Genomic DNA, 20,089 nt, shown 5'->3' with positions numbered 1-20,089 from the left:
TCAGATTTAAGAGCGTAATAACAGGTATTTCCCATGGATTTTCATGCATGCTTGGTGTCTGTCAGCATCAGTCCCACAGTATTAATGTTACACAATTTTCCATCTTCTCTTGGGGGGGAATAATCTGAATCATAAATGGGGATATGTGTGTATATTCAGTCGTGTGTATATTTTATGAGTAAGAAACAATCAAATTGTTCTTGACAGAGTGCTCCTTTATGTACATTTCCCCAATTATGAATCTGACCCATTGGGCACAAGTCATGTGCAAAGTACATTAAGTAAGTGTTAGACAGTCACAAACCAAAACATTACAGCTGGAACATGAAGGTCTCAACTCAAATGCAAATAAAATGAAACCTTAAATAATGTCCATGTTCAGAGCAAGCAGGGTTGGTTGTTTTTCCAACTAAAGCTTTGTTAGTATTAACATGGAGTCACGTGACTTGCTAAAGATTTGGAATGCAGTTGGAGGGTGAGGGGCATTGGAATCTCTTTTTTTTTGGGTTCCCCCTTGACCTACATCAGGCACTGTGATAGGTTCAGATGCCTGCTAAATGCCCGTTGGCACATTCTGCCTACGGATGCGCTCCGGATCTGTTTGCAGACCCCCTGCTCTCTTCCTTCCGGAAGCGGAGCAGCATCAGAGACTCTATAATAAAGTCCAAGCACCGCAGAGCTTCCCCTCCCCTCTGACAGTTTGCCACCTGGCTGTTGGCCTTGTGATTGACTGTTATTGAATACCCTGTGATGCCTCGCCCCACGTTTCTTCTTTCATATGACTTGTTGAATTCTTGTTTAAGGTTCTTTTTACTTTTTATTACGTATTTCTACTATTTAACAACAGCCTAGGGTTAGATGGTGGTATTAGTCATTTCTGCGACCTGTGTGTACAGAGTATGTAGCTGCAGCTTTAAGAGTAAACAAGGTCAAATTACGTGAACTTGGTTTAGTGCTTGGAAATTCACGAAGCACAGGTGTCAGGGAATGTACATTTTCCCAGCAGTTGCGCAATTCCTTTTGCTTATTCCTGTTAAAATGCTTTTGTAAATATCTGTACACGGGCCTCTGTCTCGTTCACATACTGTTGACATTGTGTGTAAGCGCCTTTCTTGTTTAACCTCACGATACTTATATGTGCTACATTTAGAATATCTCTGAACTGCTGATGACATCAAAGTCAGCCGTAGGTGTACATATAATCACAATCCATTGTGTCAACACTGGCAAAGCCTGAGCTGCAGAATTGTGCAGTGCTGTGTTTAACCTCCCGTTGTTACCCTTTTGTGTTTCTGTTTGAGTACGGACCTTTCGGTTCTTCTGCCGGTGTGCTCTTAGAAAGCGGTGCTCTCTGTGGATAGGAAATACCCACACAGGACTGAGCGCAGCAGGGTCGGCTTCGGCTGGAAGTAGATAAGAAAGCAGACCGAAGCCGTGGGTGGGTAGAACAAACGTAGGGTTTGCGTCGTGCGATATGAATTTTAAATCGACCAGGATTAGTTTGTGGGTGAAGTAAAATAGCTGCGTAGTTCCCTGCGAAGTCTGCGGTGCTGCCTTTCAGCTGATCTCAGACACCGCTCTAGAGCTCCTGACCCTGGAACGCTTGTAGGGCTAAGCTTGTTGGTACTGCCCACACGTGCTTATGGCGGGTTTGTTTGTTAATAAGTGAGCCAGGTCCCTCGTCGGACTTGTTTGTTTGTATGCCAGTTTATGACGGGGCGCAAACTTCTTGTGCTTTTGTTATCCTTGTTTTGGAGTAGACGCAACTAGAAGGTCACAGCAGATGATGTTGATTATATACAGATCTGTCACACAGCTTGAGAGGTGGCATGCTTACTTTCCACCGCAAAATATTGATGCTTTATGCAAGCAAGGCCATGCCTAACTAACTAGGAATAAGTGTTGCTCAGCTCCTCCCAGCTGTTTAATAACACATCTACTGTGTCTTGACTCTTGGTTCCCTCGTCAGCCAGTATACCGTCAGCTTGGCTTCATTTGCAGTAGACTGCCCACTGGCTCCCCCCAGGTATGCCTGACAGACAGCTAAAGAGGGTCTCTGGAAAGCCCCACGGTCTCTGGAAAGCACCGCAGTGATGTCACCTCTGTTGGAAAAAACAATGGCGAAGGTCCCGGGCCCAGACCTTGCCGTGTGCAGGTGACAGTGGCTGCCATAGGAAGTTTCTTGTCGATTAGCTGGAGGCCTGGTGGTGGAGGCAGTGCTGGTGGTAGAGGAATTACAGCGGCTGCATGAGGAGGCCCTGACTGAGGGATGGACCGGGCCTCTGTAGCCTCTCCTTGACTCCGCAGCACGGACACGCAGAGCCAGGCAGCCTGTGTCACAAAGCACACATGCTTTATTAAAACCAGTTAAAACAAGCTTCAGTAGACACTTCCTGTTGTGGTGTTAAAATGGTTACTTCCTGTCGGTTCTGGCAGATGTTTGCACATACGCGCATCCATGCTGACATAAAAGTGAAGGAGCACCATTGTGGATATGGCGCTGAGGCGCAACGTGCAGTTGCATCACGAAATGTTTCACCAGAAAAGAAAAAGGTTCAAACGGAGGCTTGAAATGCCTCTCATAATGCTGAGGATTTTCAGGCATCTGCCTAAAGCTCGTCCTTTTAATTTCGCTGGATAGAAGAAACAATAGCTCAGAGCTACGAATTTATGAAATGGAAACATCTCCGTGGGACGTGAGCCAAGGCCCGGTTCCACTCTATGTGAAGTCCGGGGGCATGAAGAAAACGCAACTGCATGGGCATGCCTGTCCTGCAGTCCTTCCCTTAGCTGCTGCGTCCCAAGGGTCAACAGAGAGAATGTCCCGTTCGCTCTGTTCAACACTTGCACACAAATTGATGGTGCGCTTTATTTGGGACCACTCCCTCCAAATCGCATCTCTCTCTCTCTGATTGATACGATGCTGGTGTTTGAGTTGTCTTGTACTACCCCTGTTAAGACAGCAGGGTCAAAAATCTATTGTGAAAAATCTATTGCTCCAGCCACCCCTTGTGTAAGTACAGAGTAAGTCTCTTAATATCCCCATTGCTTGGCAGCCAAATTGGCGGGTATCGAGTGTGAGCGCATTTCCCAGAGAAATAATGGCTCCATTGTGTTCCCGACCATTTGCACAGAAGCCAAATATCCTGCAGCTTAAAGCTATTACTAAAACCTAGAGACGCTAAACCTTTATTGGAGTGGGACTGGTTAATACTTGTCATCAGGCACAGAGACTCAGTAAGGCTCTGATGTGGAACGCTACGGTTTGCACTTGGATTTGGCCGTTGGATACTCTAGGGCGGTGCGGTTTTCCTAGTCCATCTGGCGCACGTCATCTCAGTAAAACACTATTTTCCACCTCTTGGTCAAGTGTCTTTTTCCTGTGCAAAGTGGCACAAGGAGGTCTGTTGAGCAAGTGAATGGGTTCCCCCTATGAATCTGCTGTGGTGGCTGGTACTGTGGTTGTGGCAGGTGACACTTGCTAAGAGCTGCTGGGCCACAGAGCTGACCTTTTATTCTCACCCTGCTGTCCAGCCCGTCCAAGCTAGTTACACTCGTAGCACTTGATCTGTAGACTCACTGGTGTGCAGAATGTGTGGGTAGCTCAGGCCCCTGTCTCGGGTACAGGTAGAAGATTTTGCTTTTGACAGTGGACATTCATCACAGTCGTTTCTCCGGGGAGGATTTTGCCTCCACCCGCCGACGGAAGGCAAACTGTTCACCTGACATCTGTATTCCTGTCGGTCTTCAAATGCGGTGTCCCGCATTCTGAAGCACCTATTGGTTAGCTGTGATGCTCTGTGATTGGGTGGGTTTTCTGAGCGCTCGTAAGGTGCACGTGGATTGTGCGCTGTCAGTAGCGCAGAAAGTTTTGGCATTGTTTGTGTCGGTGATCTACGATGGCGGCAGGCTGGGGGGGTGGGGGGTGTGGAACATGTTATCCCCGTGAGGTCGTTTCATGTGGCGCACGCAAAGCTTGCTCGAAGAAGAAAAAAAAAATGCAATTGAATCAGCTGTCAAGATTAGAAACGGAAAAACTGAGAAGTTCCCCAGCCCCTCTCCTATTTTTTACTTTTTGCCAGGCGGTGCTCTGCAGTATTGTTGCAGTGGAATACAGCCTTGGAAATCTTTCACAATGGCTGATACATGAAGGAAAGACTGAGCTGGGGGGCGCCATCCCCCTTTACGTTAATGGACTGATTGTCCACCGCAGCGGCTCTGGGTCCTCACCATGCCTCTGCTCTGAGATTAACCTTGGCACGCAGCATCTGTCGCTGGTGGTTGCTCCTCAACCGGTCATCTGCGATCCAGGGGTTCACAATCACTTGTGCGTTGTTGGGGAAAAGCCAGGAAATGAGAATTCAGGAACTGATAGCAAGTAGAAAAGTTAACAAGGAGGGCTTGTCTTTTTTTTTTTTTTTTTTTTGCAGGGCCTGTGTTATGTCAATGTGAATGTGTGATAACTACTCTTTCTCCTCCCACCCCCAGACCCTGGAGGAGCCCCCGTACCTGCCTGTGGGCACAGACGTGAGTGCCAAGTACAGGGGGGCCTTCTGCGAGGCCAAGATCAAAACCGCCAAGAGGCTGGTCAAAGTAAAGGTAAGGCTATGTGCTGGGATGGGTAGAACACTGGACTTGTGTCAGGGAAGCTGCAAGTCCGGGTCTCGGGTGACATTACACTGTTGTTATACCCTTTGATCAAATGCCGTTTAACCTGAATGGCATCGGCAAAATATCCAGGTGTGCAGCTGGCTATTATGAAAAATGTAAGGTATGCAGATCTCCAGGTAAGGATGTCTGCTGAGTATGTGGGTGATGTAACGTTAGCTAATAATGAGCTCAGCACCTACAACATCCAGTGCCTTTATATCAAGTTAATTCAAAATGAAATGCTGCAGAAAAGGTTGCCTGGAGATATTTCCAAATGATTTCCGTTATGAGCTTGTTTGGCTTGGGCAGTCTGTGATATTCCCGCTGGCCTGATACATGCTGGCCCTTGATGCCGCTGAGAGCAGAGGAACCCTGTTTATGAACCAGAGGTGACTTCAGCAACAACCCAGGACTAGAAAATAAACATTTCCACTGTCCACAGGAGGGTGGCTCTTTTTCTGATTCTCATATTCCACTACGTTGACACACACACACACACACACACACACCTGACTTTGAGGCACAGCCTGCACAGATAGGGAGAGATTGGAGCGGTGACTTCAGATGAGAGATGAGAGAATTTTTTTCCGAGAGGTGAGAGCAGTTTTGGCGGCGCGGGGCGCGGCATCAAGGGCTTCCTCTGAAGAAGAGGGAGGCAGAGCTAACTGCAGTCAGCCTGTGCAGCAGCCAACGGCATCTTACAACATCAGCCAGCCCTATTATTCCTGCCGCTTTCTCTCCCGTCCTTCCAGCCATAGCATGCACTCTCACAGGAATGTAAATGCCCTGGCCACTTGTCTCTCCGGTCTGCTGTGGAATTTCCACAGTGTCAGGAAATGAATCCTAGCCTTTTTGCAGGCTGCTATGTCCGTGGTGCAGTAAATCCATACTATCTGTTTCAGCCACCGGGTAGCGGCACAGAATAATTACAGGATTACTTGTAAATGCAGCCAGTTTCTGTAAATGATTCGCGCTAATTCTTTGTGTGTTTTAATTAAATTGCCCTGCATTAATAATTGCCATGGCGCTACGCGAAAGCTTGAAGCAGTTTGTAAATAGCTTTTAAAGAAGCCGTGAATCTTTTTTTTTTGTTGCACATGACTTGCAGTAGAAAATCGGTTCCATCTCAGAAAACTTCAGGTTTACACTTCTTGACTCCGACTCTGGGTTGGATACAGCAGAGCAACTACAACAGTGTCTTAAAATATTATATACATGTGGGATTACAGTAATTTGTCACAGTCTGCAGTTACCCAGAATTCACTCACTGAATTAATTCCACTCGAATCCTTTGGAGCGTCACGTTTTTTTTGTCTGCTTGCTCAACAGTCATTTGCTGCCTTCCCATGTGTCTAAAGAAAACAATCTGCATTTAATTTAGGCTTTCTGATTTTCAGTTAAAGCGCAGAGGGACTCCACAGGGGCTTTAAAACCCGCTATTGAGCAGAGCACCTGTGTCGACCTGCACCCAACATACGGACACACTTTAGCGCGTTTTCCTTTTTCTTGCGTTTATGACTCCCTGCTTTTTTTTTTTTTTTTTTTTTTGTGTGCTCCTCTTGGTGCCATTTGACCCATGCGAGTCTTCTTGCCCTGGAGTGATTCGTCATAGGATGTTGTGTCACGGTCCTGTCAGCAGCCACCCAAAAACCGTGCCATGATGGCCGGGACTGGCACTTCTGCTCACAGTAGCTACATGTTACTAGGAGTTACAGCGGTATTTCAGGATCCAGGGACCACAAAAAAACGAAAATAAAAGAACTGATAGAAGTTCACTGCAGTATGCTTATAAAAGGGGTAAAAGAGCCCTTGTCACTGAAATAGATTTGCCCTGAATACTTTTGTTCTGTTCTACCTTTGAAGAGTGTTCAGGAAAGCTAGAAGAATTGCCATTGTCACTTTTTTCCTTTTACCCCTTTTGAGTATTGCTTCTCTCAGACCCTTGACTCGAAACAGAAGTTGCTTTTAAAAAGCCCCCTTGTATCAATTCAGATTTTTTTCCATCCCCTTTTAAAGGAGAAGCTGCTATTTCCGTTCTCAAGACTGTCATTCGTGAACCCGCACGTTAGTGTGCAAAGCTGATGATCTCTTTAGAAGGGAGCGGATGACCTCACCATTAGCATTGTTCCTGATGAGATTAAAGGTGTGATCTGGCAAAGAAGCCTTATCTGTCCTCAAACACGCGGTCCCAGCTCAGGAGAAACTTCACGCCTTTACACTTTATCTGATGCGAGATCTGATGATCTCAGACAGGTAATCCTCCCAAATGAGGTTATCAATATTGCAAGGTATTTAGCTGAGTTTCTTTCTGAATGGAGAGTGTTTCAAGTACGGTAGTTGGAGGAAATTAAAACAGCCCTGCTGATCTTGAAATATTTTGCTTTAGCTGCTTACGATTTTCTGTATTAAAGCACCTGAACACCCGACAGGAGGCTGTTTGTAATAATCCTGCCAAATGTCTCCAGTGTCCCACTGTGTGAAAGGTTATCTCAAAGCCTGTATCGTAATGACATTAGCCCCAGAGTGCTTCAAACTGCTGACTGAATAGAAGTCAATCCGGCTACTGTGCGCTCATCTTGTAGAGATGAGATCTTTTCACAGTGTAGGCATAGCATAGCCTGCATAGCGTCATGTGTCGTGATAGGCAAGAGGGATTTAAGCTTGGGGCTTAGGGGAATTTGAGTTGGGAGTATCTGAGAAAACCAATCTCTCATCACTGGATTTGCATCGACAGTAAAGTTCTGCTCCACTAATTTGCTCAAAAGCACAAGTTCCTTGGGCCACTTTAGGGTCATGGCTAAAGGAGGGCTACTCCCATGCGGACTGGCTTGGCTGGTAACTGCCGTAACGCTCCACAACTGCTCCATGCAACCCTTGTAAAGGAGCTAAAAGACCTTCGGGCTAGCAGTGTGTCAAGAACCTCTTGTGTTGATAATGGGGTGCCCAGAAACATAAACAATCCAGTCAGAGTCAGACATCTCGCAGACTGTCAGCAGTGGTCATTACAGACATCTCCCAGTAAAGAGCTATTGACCTGAAGCAAACCGTCTGTAAGTCAAGGCAGTTTTGCCTGTTGCTGGTTCATCCTGAGTTCAGGGAGAGAAATACCGCCTCTGGATATATAAGTGCAGTGTAACCACAGCTTCCCTGCTGCTACAAACATCCTTTCCTAAGACGCAGATCATGAAAATTAGGAGGTTTCTTCTCAGCCATTTGTATCCGCAAACGGTCTCACGATTACGCCCGCCGGGAGATGTGCGGTATTAGCCGCCATTCATTCCGTGGCCTGTCAGGAGCGGCAGTGCCTGATCGACTTTATCATTTTCCTTTCTATTGTCCAGTGCTTCAGCTGCAATCAGAAGTGATAAGCGTGTCAGGAGCTCGTAGCAGATTGTGCCAGTAGAGAGGTGTAAAGTAAAGGCGGGAATTACAGCGAGCTGATCTGCTTTATTGAACTTGTGGTGAAATGCTGTTAACCACATTTCGGTGTCGAGGCGCGGAGCCGTAAGAGGAACGGCTGCCCTGTCATTTTCAGCCCTCTGTCCTTGGACTTGTGGTGCGGTTCTTGATTCGTTGTGTGGTATTTATTTATTTTTTGCCTGAGCTGTAGAATGTCACAGGTCAGACAGTTCACAGGTCAACCTGCTAGAAAGTGTGCCTGTTCATAAACGCAAAACTGGGGCAGGTTAGCCATATGGGTTTTAAATCCCATATACAGTGGGTAGAACAAGTGTTTGATACACTGCCGATTTTGCAGGTTTTCCCACTTACAAAGCATGTAGAGGTCTGTAATTTTTATCATAGGTACTCTTCAACTGTGAGTGACGGAATCTAAAACAAAAATCCAGAAAATCACAGTGTATGGTTTTTAAATAATTAATTACAGACTTGTACATGCTTTGCAAGTGGGAAAACCTGCAAAATAATAAGCTCCCGGTCTCTGTGTCCTGTGCTGCTTTGCGTCAGAGCTGGCCTGTGACATGGACAGCGGACGGGGGCCGGAGACTTCGGAGTGGACGTCTGTTTGCTTTGGTTACTCATTCTCCCCACCTCTGTTCCCCAGGTGACCTTTAAGCAGGACTCGTCCACGGGGGAAGTGCACGACGAGCACATCAGAGGACCTTTAAAGGTAAGGGATGAGTCCGTCGCCTCGCCTCCAGGCGTCGATGAGGCGCCCGCAGTCGATTCCCCGCCTGGGGGCTCGCGTCCGCTCCCCCTGCCGCGCGGGGTTTCTCCACGCTGGCATTTGTGAAGAATCAATCCTGCTTTTTTGTTTGTTTGCCTCGGGATGTCCTTGAATGGAAATGTCACCCTAAGAACACAGGCAGGGCTTTTCCAGTAGAGACCTCTTTCTCTGAAAACAGGCCACTTAAAAGCTATAGTTAAAGCCTTTGGAGTGTGGTGCTGTAATGCCGTATATAGATCCTTTTGCCACCCAGCAGCGTGTAATAGAATCTTGTAGAAAACAGACCAGGTAGGACCAGGTAATGGATTGCTGAGCTAAGGCTTTATGTAATCCAGCTCTCCCCCTGATCCCATCAGCGGTTGGATTTCTGAGCCATAAACGTGGGGGGTGGATTCAACCTAAGGGACATCTTCCTGTCCCCTCAGTGTCCCCTCAGTGGCACTGTTAACCTAATTAGGGCTGGGCGATATGGCCTATAAATAATATTGCAATATTTTTAGGCTATATCGTGATACGTGATATATATCTCGATATTTTGAAATCTGCTCTAAAGCACTTCATAAATACTCGATTTAACCCTTTGATGCATACAATCACACCAGTATGATGATTCTAGTAGTTCCTGCAAGATATGTCTGCGTTAAAACATTCTTGTTTATATCCATTAGTGGTTTCTATTGGAACAATTTTAAACTTGCATGCAAAAAGGGGGAAATCGCAACCAAAACAGTATTTATTCAAACCAGACAGTGGTTTTGCTGCATATTTTGCAGATAACTGTTGCTTGTTCAACATCTTCCTTGTGATACCCAAACCACTGCCAGATGATGGATCCAGTGCTGTTTCTTTTCGGAACCAATTTGTCCGCCTCCATCTTCTATTACCGTTTCCAAACTCAGCACGTATAAACTCGCTTTGCCGCTTCACTTCTTTCGCTCTCTCCAGGCTCTTTCCCTGTTCCCTCCAGATACAAAAAATGCACGTCTCACCTATATGTCACACACACTCTCCCAGGAGAGTGGTCTGGATGGGCGGCTGAGTGTGTGTGACGTATGTATGTGAGTTTTTTTCTTTTTGTGTCTGTGAGAGGGAGAGAGCCATAGGAGAGAGCGGGAGAAGCGAAACGCCAAAGCGATACATCAAGTATATTCGATATACTCGCCCACACCTAAACCTAAGCTTATTCTTCCCTTATCACGTGACTACTTCTCACTGTAAACAGCTGTAGTCCAAGGTGGATGTGCATGTTACTGTGTTCTGTTTTTACCCTCAGTGAAAAGTCAAATGTCCTTTTACTCACTGGAAGGACTTAAAGCCTTTCTGTGATGTGTAGCCAGCTTGAACCATGCCGCTTGCTCCTACTAAAGGTACCACTTGACATTTACACTGGTCAGTGTCAGGTCCTTCCTGCTTTACTTGTACATGGTCAGTCCTAGTTCCACAAAAAGTAAGTTCAAGGAGGCTCTTCAGGTAGATAGCCCAGGTCTGTCTTCTACTAGGAAATGAAACCAAAATTGTAGTATCTCAGGGGGATCTTTCCTGTCTTCTCTTGGTGCAGGTGGGAGCGGCTGTGGAAGTGAAAAATCAGGATGGAGTATACCAGGAAGCCACAATCAACAAATTAACAGACGCCAGCTTGTACACTGTCGGTAAGCTGGAGCTGAGGTCAGCTTTTTTCTCATTCATCGTAGTACTTAGGGATCAGTGACTAATTCAGCAAGAATGCACCTGCCTCACTTTCAGATAATCTCCACTGACCTGTGCAAGTGCACCACAGAGCTGAGATCAAGCTGATCACGAATTTAGTGTTAAGAACTGGTATTAACACACCATTTAAGCAGCGTTGTTTGACCTTGACATTATTTGAGCAGGCTTGGCATTGACTTATTTGAGCAGAATTCTTCATACAAATACAGAGAATTTCTGTGATACACATAGACACACTGCATGTTTATGTATAGACTATATATGTGTCTGTGTACACATACATTTTATGCGTCACGAATAAGCACTTGATTTTATGTTACATCAAATATTCTTTCATATTTCATCTTTCTTATTTGAACATTTAGAGCTCAAGGGGTTGTTGGCGTAAGCGGTTAAATTGTCAGGTTGAAGGCAGACCGGTGAGGAGTGTCCCCTTTGCAGAGTATTTCTGAACCAGCGTATCGCATACAGGGATAAGTGGTTTCCCCTCACCGGCTGCGGCCTCTCCCCACGGCCCGCGCCACGATTGCACCACTCACAGTGCCGCAACGCGCTGGAAGCCGGGTGAATTTACTACGAGGTGTAAAAGCAGGGGGCAGTTTCAGTATGTTTGTTTTTCTAACGCGGAGAGGGTAGGGCAAGACGCGCTTGTGCGTGCGTGCGTGTGTGTGTATGTGTGTGTGTGTGTGTGTGTGTGTGTGAGAGAGAGAGAGCGGGTGAGCTAACTCACCGATGACGTGACCCATATGCCTGTCTCTTTCCCGCAGTGTTTGATGACGGCGATGAGAAGACCCTGAGGCGTTCCTCTCTGTGCCTGAAAGGAGCGCGCCACTTTGCAGAGAGCGAGGCAAGTTCCCCTATGCACCCCGCTCCTTTGTTCTCAGTGTGTCTTGATGGAAAGTCATGTTTATTTATGCTTTCGCGTGTTTCTCCTTTACTAAAAAAGTAGGGGGTCATATTTATGCGTGCCATGAGTTAGATCGTGTAGATAATATCAGCATACATTGACGTACGCTCTTTAAGGGATGTTTGCATATTTACCCATGACATCTGATCATCGTGCTCACCGCTCAGTGCTGCAGCCTTAACTGTGTTACGAGTGATCTCAGGCCGTGGCTCACTGTGATGCCGGCTCTGGCCTTTGTGCTTTTCAGACGCTGGACCAGCTCCCCCTCACCAACCCCGAGCACTTTGGCACGCCGGTCATCGGCAAGAAGGGCAACCGTGGCAGACGATCCAATCCTGTGTGAGTAGCAGCTACCACAGCCCTGCCCCTAATGCCATGCCCACTTTGCCTTATTACCATCTGAAAGGGGGGAGAGCGTGTCCATTCAGCGACTGGCCCGGTCTTTAATTGCCACGGCGCAGAGGAGATGGGGGCGGGGGGGGGGGGGGGGGGGGGGGGCGACGTGCTGTTGGCTGGGATGCAAAGCCCATCCGGTTGCAGCAAGCAGGTGCACAGCTGCCTCTGGTGAGAGCCACCAGCGGGCACAGACTTGTGAAAAGGCACCCCCCCACCCCTACCCTTCTCTTGTACGGTACCCTACAGCTCAATAGTGACATTGACTCCGTACCAGCTGGCCCGAACCCCGCGCCATGTCTCCGTCTACTGAATACGTCCTCTCCCGGCAACACCATGTTTCAAATCAGCCGCTGAGGCAGCGTGCTGTATTTTGTTTATGGAGCTGTTATTTTCAATGGCATAATTCAGAATGGCTCTGTGTGCACACAGACTCTAGTCTGTTTTTCTGCTGGATGCAAAAATGGCTTTAACATAAGGAAGACTGACTGTTTCTTTGTCAATAATGTGTTGAGTCACATTGTTATTGCTTCCAAATGAATCTCTTCATTTTAAATTGAACCTGTCAACTCGTTTTAAATTTATTTGGAACAGCTTTAAAATTGTTTAAAAGTACATTTGATATTTGAATTCTGTAGCTCGGTCTTTGCTGGTAGTCATATATTTTGAATAATTATTCAAGTCGTCACTTACAATCACAAATTTCTGGAGGAAATGCACTGGTGTGCTCTTTGAAGAGACTGTGAGTGAGAGGTGGAATTTTCCCTGGCAGTTTCTGCATGGTATGTTCTGTATTAGAGAGAGAGAAGGCGTAGTGATGACACCCTTCCTGGTGCTGCCATCATGATCAAACTAACCATTGTTATTACAATTGACAAAACCATAATTACTATTTTAAGGGGATGTTTAAGTATTATATATGATGTGGCAGCAAAAAAGAGCTATATCTAGTTTTATTAAATTCATATTGTCCTTCAGAATGCATATTGAACTGACATTTTGACACAATGAAGCTCGGGAGTACCTGAATGGAAGAAAAAAGCACTGTGCTCATGCCCCGCATGTGGTGTACAGGTGGAGTATTTGAGTGAGAACCTCACACAGAGGAACTGCTGGTAGTTGAGCTTTGAGGGACGGAGTGTCTCTGGCCAGGAGCAGTAAATCTCGCCCGAGATGTGGTGACATCATCCCGTGGAGTTTTAAAATCAGTTGATCCGTCCTCTTAACAAATAGCAGCAGCTCGGAGTTCCATGTTGGCTCACCCTGGGGAAGCCTTCGTTCCAGCTAGGAATTAGGCGATCGCTGATTTGTCACTGTTAATTGGTCCCTCCCCACCCCCACCCCTCTCCCACCAATAGCGATCAGTGTCATGAGCCTCTTCTCAGAGCCCAGTCCTTCCCCTGCCCCCTGATAGGGTTAATGATAAAATAAGCATTCTTTTTTTACCTAAACATCAAGCAATTATTTTGCCTGCCTGTCTTATGTCCCACTGGATTCCCCAGCATATGGGGTAGCTGCCTTCAGAGCTCTGAGAAGAATCACGGGGCTTTAGAATAACTATCAGTTTAGGATCAAAGCGAGGTATTTCAGGGGCTTTTAGGAGGCTTTATTTGTGCGCGTTACCCACCGCATTGATATGTTAATATCCTCAAGATCTCCTAAAGCGCAGTAAGCCTCTAAGCCCTTGCTTGTCAGTTTAAAAAAAAAAAATCTCAGCTCACGCCACAGACACATTCATCCCATTATATTTAGAATAGCTATCTGCGAATGCATGGTCTTGAAGGGGTTCCTTTTATTCTGCCTTGTTCTCGTCTTTAAACCTCATCATCATTGTGAGTCACCGCTCTCAGCCGCAGTGCACGCCTCTGATTCCGAACATATTCTTTTTCCCTTAATCTGCTGGAAAGCTGCGGAGAATGCAGTCGGTGTGTCTGTAAACAGGGATTTATAAGGTCATAAAAAGTATTTAAAAGCCTGCGGGTTTCTACCGAGGTGGTATGCATTTTAATTTATTTGTAACGGAACACCGGCAGCCAGCTGGCCTGTGAAAGTTTACTGCGGCCTTTAGCCATTGTCATTATTGTATGTTTGGCAGACACCTGTGTTCAGGCCCGGGTGCATAAGCGGTTACACATGTAAGGAGGAGCGGAGAGCGGGATTGTGTGGTATCGGATCAGCTGAATCTCGGGATACGCCAGGCGGGGTAGCGCTTCATGAATGGGGGATCGAAAATAACCCTTCTGCAGTGACTTCACCACGTGCTGGTGGGCGGGCTGTCGGTCTCTTTGAAGGACAGCTGTGAACGTGCTGGAGGGCACTTAAGGGCTGGAGGGCTTTCACCTGTGGGCTTGTCCCCTCGCGGTCGTGCGCCTCTTCCAGCGCGTCTTGTGGGGGCTAATTTGGGTTCTCTGTGCCACACCTTGCGAAGCGCTATTATATATTAATCCTGGCCTCAGAGTGCAGGGAGCAGGGGGGGTATAAATAGGCCCCGGGCGGGAGGCTGGAGGGCTTAGGCTCTCTGACAGGGTAGCGTCTGCCTTCCGCGGGGTGCAGGGGAACCCTCAGACCGCCTCCAGCACGGGCAGCAGGGCGAGACGAGGGCATGGAGGAGGCCGCGTGTGGGGCAGGCCGGTGACGCGGCCCTGGCGGAGTTGTGGTGCTCTGCCTCACTGAAACTCACGGCGAGGCAGGTCAGGCTGAGCGACACAGAGGCCCCATCACCTGCTTTCCACAACGAAGGCTTTCCACACACACGCTGGGATCGGTGGCCTGGGATTTAAGTCAAAACTGACCACAGTCTAAATTACAGCTGCATCTAGAAACAAAAAAAACTTTGAACGTCCTGTTAATTTAATATGTGCATCACTGTCAGTCACTGCCGCCGACTGACAATATATGACCTTCCTTTTAATCTGAAAATATACTATATTATATTATATATTTATTGGTAAGCCTGCCTCCATGAGGAGAGCTGGGCTATGCCTCAGGGCGGTGGAATTTCACTTGCCTGCAATTTGCTCTTGCAGCATGAGACACACCGTGTCTGTTTCTTCTGCAAAGAAGTGCTGAAATGAAAAGGCCCATTGTCTCGCCCGTTACAGACCCTCTAGCGTGCTTTTGCTGGTCCGAACAGGGACCGTTCAGTGGCTGTGCCATCAGCCTTTGCGCCCTCTAGTGGTAACGCATTGTGACTGCCATTACTTTGGCGGGGAGGCTCTCGGTAAGTTAGAAACCGTTTTCCCAGGGCTGCTCACAGCCAGAAAAGCTACCGGCACTTAAAACAAGAGCATGACCGCTGGCTGCTTCGCCTAATTAACGGAGAGTGTTTTTTTCTGCGGAGTGCATGCGGTGTAACCACAGAGAGGAAGCCGCACCTCGGTCAGAGTGCAAACCTCAAATTAGGCCATCCACGTGGTTCAGGCACTTGAGCGTCCTGCCTCATACGATGCAGTGGCTTGAAGCCCCAGGGCACTGTGGCTGTGGCTGCAGTCAGGCGTGGCTTGCAACGGGCTTCTGTTGAAAGCTGCTTTACACCTCTCGGTCCCCCCACCTCGGTCTCGGTCCTCGGTCACCCACTGTTAGGTTCGGTAAAGCATGTCGTGCACTCACCATCATAATGCATGTTAAAATAATAATAATGATATTATAGTTTTTGACAGCACCACTGCTGTTATTACTCTGCTGGTCCTCATGGAGTCTTATTGTGAGTGGCAGATACTGTACGTCTGTTACAACCACTGAAAGGTGTTTTTCTTCCTCTTCATTGTGTCTTGTGTTCTAAATTTAGCTGAAAACGGCACTACACAGTCCTGCATTTGCTGTTTTGTCTAGTGCAGAGAAGTAATAATTATGATTCAGTTTGACTTCTGTGCCTATCAGCGTACTTTTATCAATGCCGCATAACCAAAGCCTTTGTGCTTGCTCAAGTTCTCAAAGCAAAGCGACTTCTTGTTAGCGTACTCTCAGACGTACTGTCCGTGCCATTCAATGCCATACAGTTCAGTCAATCTTCAGAAATAATGAGGGTTGACCTGCGGGAGAGCTTTCCGAATGAAGGGGCTGAATTCGGTTCGGGTGAACTTCGGACGGCATGCTGTTCCAGCGGGGGTTACGCTCTCATCAGTTTTAGTCGCGTGGTCACGCGAAACCCGACCCTGATTCCTCCTCTACCCCGCAGTCAAGAAGAGGAGTCGTCCTCGTCCTCCAGCGAGGAGGAGGAGGGCGACCAGAGGCTGAACGACGAGCTGCTCGGCAAGGTGGTGTGCGTGGACTGCGTCGCCACCGGAGACAAGAAGAAGGCGCCGTGGTACCCCGCGCTGGTAAGCCCCGCCCCTGCTACACTGCACACTCCTCTTCCGTGCACAGAGCGCACAAGAGCTAGGCCAAGCGGTGCACTTCCGCTGTGCTGTCGTAGTGATACAGTGGCGCAATAATTGCAGGGGGGAAAAAAAACCGAGACTGTGACCCTGCAAATGTGTATAGTCTGTAATGTGATTAATGGCTGAGCTGGTCTATCGAGGTGCCAGTTCAGCCCTCTGAGGCTGACTGTATAGCTGTATGGGACAGTCACAGAGGAGCAGTGCACCACTGTCCCGTTAATTACGCCGCTCAGCTCTGCGTGGTGCCGCCCCCGGGTTGTTATCCTTGGCTCGCTTTCATCCCTCCCCACCCCCCCCACCCCAAGTTTCTCCCGTCTGGCAAATCAGCAGTTTAATGGATAATTAGCTGTGGCGTTGTATTTCGCCCAGGCAGTGGGTTAAGGAAGGGGCGGCGGAGGGCTGTCTGTAGCGTGGGTTACATCAGCGGGATGTGGTGGCCGTGGCAGTGCCCCCGAGCAAACTGCAGGGATACCCCCCCTCAGTATGGGGTAGCTCTCTCACATCCATCCCCACCAGACATTGCGTGATGCCCCTCTGCCAATTAGCTCCATTAGCGAGACGATACGCTGCACTGTTGCGGGGGGGGGGGGGGGGGGGGGGCGAATTTCCTCGTCCTCACTCGTGCGTTTGTTGACAGCGAGGGCCGGTTTACACTGGGCTCACAGACGCAGCGAAAGCAAAGCAGCAGGGGTTTTCAGATCGCTCAGCGCGCCGGCCGTGCGTGGCGAGCCTCGATTGGACAAGACGGCTTAGTAAACAACCGCAGGAGGCCGAATCTGATTCGGGGCTCTCAGCTGAAATCACCTCAGGCAACAAAAATCCAGGGGAAATGTCCTGCACGATTTTCCCTCTCATCATTTATCTTCTCGGCATTTTGATTTTAAGCAGACCTCCCATCATCATGCAAACCTGGGATTTAATCAACTAAAAAGCTTGTGAGTCATTTCTGTGGTTTGTTCGAGAGCAACTCAGCTGCGCGCTCTAGTTAGCTGTTGATTATTTGGTTGCAGTCCAGATCTTTGGCCATTTAAGAGGAGGTTGTTGATTGGTTGGATACAACAACAGCTGCTGTGGTGCAGAGCTGAAACCTTTTAGTGATGCGGTGGGCATTACCGGGTGTTTTTTCTGCAAGCCTGGTGAGAGCCACTTTTTTAATGTCTCTCTTGTCACTGTAGTTTGTGGCTTTGTGTCGCCTTGTTGATTATCTTTCTGATTTGTATTCTCTTTTTCTTTCTCTCTCTTCCTCTCTCTCCTGCTTGAAAAATGTCCTCCAAGGTTATTTCCCCGGACTGCAGGGAGGAGGTGGCGCTGAAAAAGGACAGTGTTCTTGTCCGCTCCTTCAAGGATGGGAAATTGTAAGTGGCAAGCTGTAGTTTGATATCTCTGATCTTGTTTTTTTTTTTTTTTCTCCTGGGCTCACATGTCTGAGGGCAGAGAGGCCTGGGCCACTGAGGTCACAGTAGTGCCTTTTCTGCCCTGTTCAGAGCATTTTGTGGGAAAAGAGGTGTAGGGATTCAGCCATGGGGGAGCATCACATACACATACAGCCCCAAAATATAGCCCCAACTGGAGAGGCAGTCCAACTCCACACGGCTCTGGCACTGGAGAGGGGGGGAGATACAGCCCCATGGAGTTTCCAGCCTGTTCCAAGAGTTTTTACCCACCCCAAAATTAAATCAAGTTGACTTGGTGGGGGGGAGAGTCAATGTCTAAATTACAACTTTTTCCGCTCTCCCCCACACAGGATAAGGGTGAGGTAGGCGGGTTGGAACTCTGACTGTCTCACTCCACCAAAGTCAATTATGTTACTGAATTGAAATGGGTACACAGAAGAATACTTATTTCACAAGACACAGAGAGCTGAGCAACAATCATTCCATCTCCACCCCCATGATGAGACTTTCTGCAGTGTTACTGAGCTTGCATTGTGAAGGAAGCTGCCAATTTGACAAAAGCCAAGGGCTGTGAATTAAGTGCATGCTACTTTTTGGACTTGAATAGCTCAAAGGATCATGTTCACTATGATGTGAGGACGAGGTCTTCTAAGGCCGCCCCCCTCGGTGTTAGATACGGGGCTTAGAGACCAAGCTCTGAGTGGAAGGGGGAGAAGTGGAAGGGTTTATAGACTGCCAAAACCTGAGGTGAATGTAACTGGTCCTATTATTCATTCAGTGATGCCAAAGACCCCATTCTTGCTGGGAGCCCCCTCTTTCTCCTTTGTTTAGATGAAATCATGGAAGCAGGCCAAAAACTGTGTGTTTCACACAGTAAATCGCAGAGTAGGGATATTCCCCCTTATCTACACCTGTTGCTGGTTTGTCTGACTCCTCCCATCTGTACTCTGATTCACTGTAATCAATTTTAGAACGTAATTACTGGTGTTGTGAGCGCTAATTGCAGTGATGGGTCATTTTAATTTCAGATAAAATGTGGCAATGCTGAATTCTTGTAGTTATTGCCTTGAGGGCAGCCATCTCTGTTTCTCTAAAGTCTTGATGCTTAGATTGCTTCATCCGCAGTGTGATTTTGAAAAAGCTGGATTGTGATGCAGTTCTGTAAGGGGTCAGATATTAGGAGGTTTACTTTGTAATCTGTTCATGTCATCCTTTAAGTAAAGCTCTTCATTTTATCAGTAAGGGCATTAAGAGGAACGCTATCAGAAGGTATGTGTGAGGAATGATTCGGACTTCGTTAGTCAATTAAACCCTGATATAACGATGTCCGAGCTAATAATAAAATCGCGTGTAACATTCTGTTTTAATATCTTCCTGTCAAATTCACTTGAGCTGCAGTGAGGAGCTGTCGGACTGAAGCACTCTGTTTGAGGCAGAGAGTAAACACTTTAGCTGTGGGGTGTTCAGTCAACCAGAACATTAACGGTGCGCCTAATTGTGTTTTGCTAAAACAATGAATTGTAATCGTAGTGTACCGAGCTTGCGTAAGCGTTCAATTGCAAGGAAGACAATGAGGAAGCCGTGGGGATACTCTTCCTTAGCCCACATAAGGTTACCAGGGACAGAGTTCAGCACGTGCAGCTCCTGGTAGTCAGTTCTTCACGCTTGTTTGCCAGTCACATGCTTCGGCATTCCTACTTGTGAGGTATGGGAGTTCAGACAGGTTCCAGTCAAGTGTGATTTATTGGCGAGAGTAACTGACAGTGTCCAAGTGCACAGGGTGCCGTGAGGCAGGGCTAATTCCACACCCCACATGATGGTCCACTCACAGTGCAGTAACAGAGACTGATCACCCTAATCACTCACCTAACACAAGGGTAGTGACAGTTAAGGTAATGAATGTCCTAAATAAATGAAGTAAGCATTTAATGAAGTTTACTAAATGGTTGCCTGTGGCCTGAATGTCCTGCAGACATGTAAATGAGACTTCCTGAGATGCCAGGGTCCGTTGTTGCTTAAACCAGTTTAGGCTGCAAGAACTTTTAAGGAGACCCGGCAAATCAGGTGGCTGATATTCTATACAAGTGCTTCGCGCTGAAAGGCGGTGTGCATTTTGCGTTGCAGCTACACGGTCATGCGGAAGGATGTCCGAGAAATGGACAGCGGGGCGGTCCCGAAAGCGGAGGCGGCGCTGAAACCAGGTGAGGAGCGGATGCGCAATTAGGCAGTGGTCGTGGTGGGTGGGAGGGCTGTTGGAATAGGGGTTGTGGGTAGGTTCGGGGGTGGGGCGCGGCAAGGCAGCCCCCTGCAGTCCTTCTGCCCTTTACCCGTGAGGGTGCGGTTGCTAGCAGACGGGGCCCTTCCTGCCTCTTGCAGTGAGCTGAGGCCCGGCAGTGCGCTCCAGTCCACCGGAGACACAGGAGCCAGGGGGGGATGGTGGGGGCGAAGCAGTAATACTGTCCACGTAATTAGC

At 47.8% G+C, this 20,089-nt stretch overlaps 1 protein-coding gene across 3 annotated transcripts in view; it reads left to right on the top strand.

The window, feature by feature from the left end:
- Positions 1-20,089, top strand: part of LOC118778657 (AT-rich interactive domain-containing protein 4B-like) — a 46,063-nt gene that overhangs the window by 12,799 nt on the left and 13,175 nt on the right. For all 3 annotated transcript variants that reach the window (XM_036530288.1, XM_036530278.1, XM_036530269.1), the window contains exons 3-10: positions 4,489-4,599; positions 8,714-8,779; positions 10,395-10,485; positions 11,311-11,390; positions 11,698-11,789; positions 16,021-16,162; positions 17,498-17,577; positions 19,741-19,817. In XM_036530288.1, coding sequence (XP_036386181.1) covers positions 4,489-4,599; positions 8,714-8,779; positions 10,395-10,485; positions 11,311-11,390; positions 11,698-11,789; positions 16,021-16,162; positions 17,498-17,577; positions 19,741-19,817 — 739 coding nt within the window. The remainder of the gene's footprint in view (positions 1-4,488; positions 4,600-8,713; positions 8,780-10,394; positions 10,486-11,310; positions 11,391-11,697; positions 11,790-16,020; positions 16,163-17,497; positions 17,578-19,740; positions 19,818-20,089) is intronic.

This window comes from Megalops cyprinoides, chromosome 1, assembly GCF_013368585.1.
Source record: "Megalops cyprinoides isolate fMegCyp1 chromosome 1, fMegCyp1.pri, whole genome shotgun sequence".
NCBI classification, from domain to species: Eukaryota; Metazoa; Chordata; class Actinopteri; order Elopiformes; family Megalopidae; genus Megalops; species Megalops cyprinoides.
The sequence above is the reverse complement of the archived record's forward strand: the minus strand, read 5'-3'. Positions and strand labels throughout refer to the sequence as shown.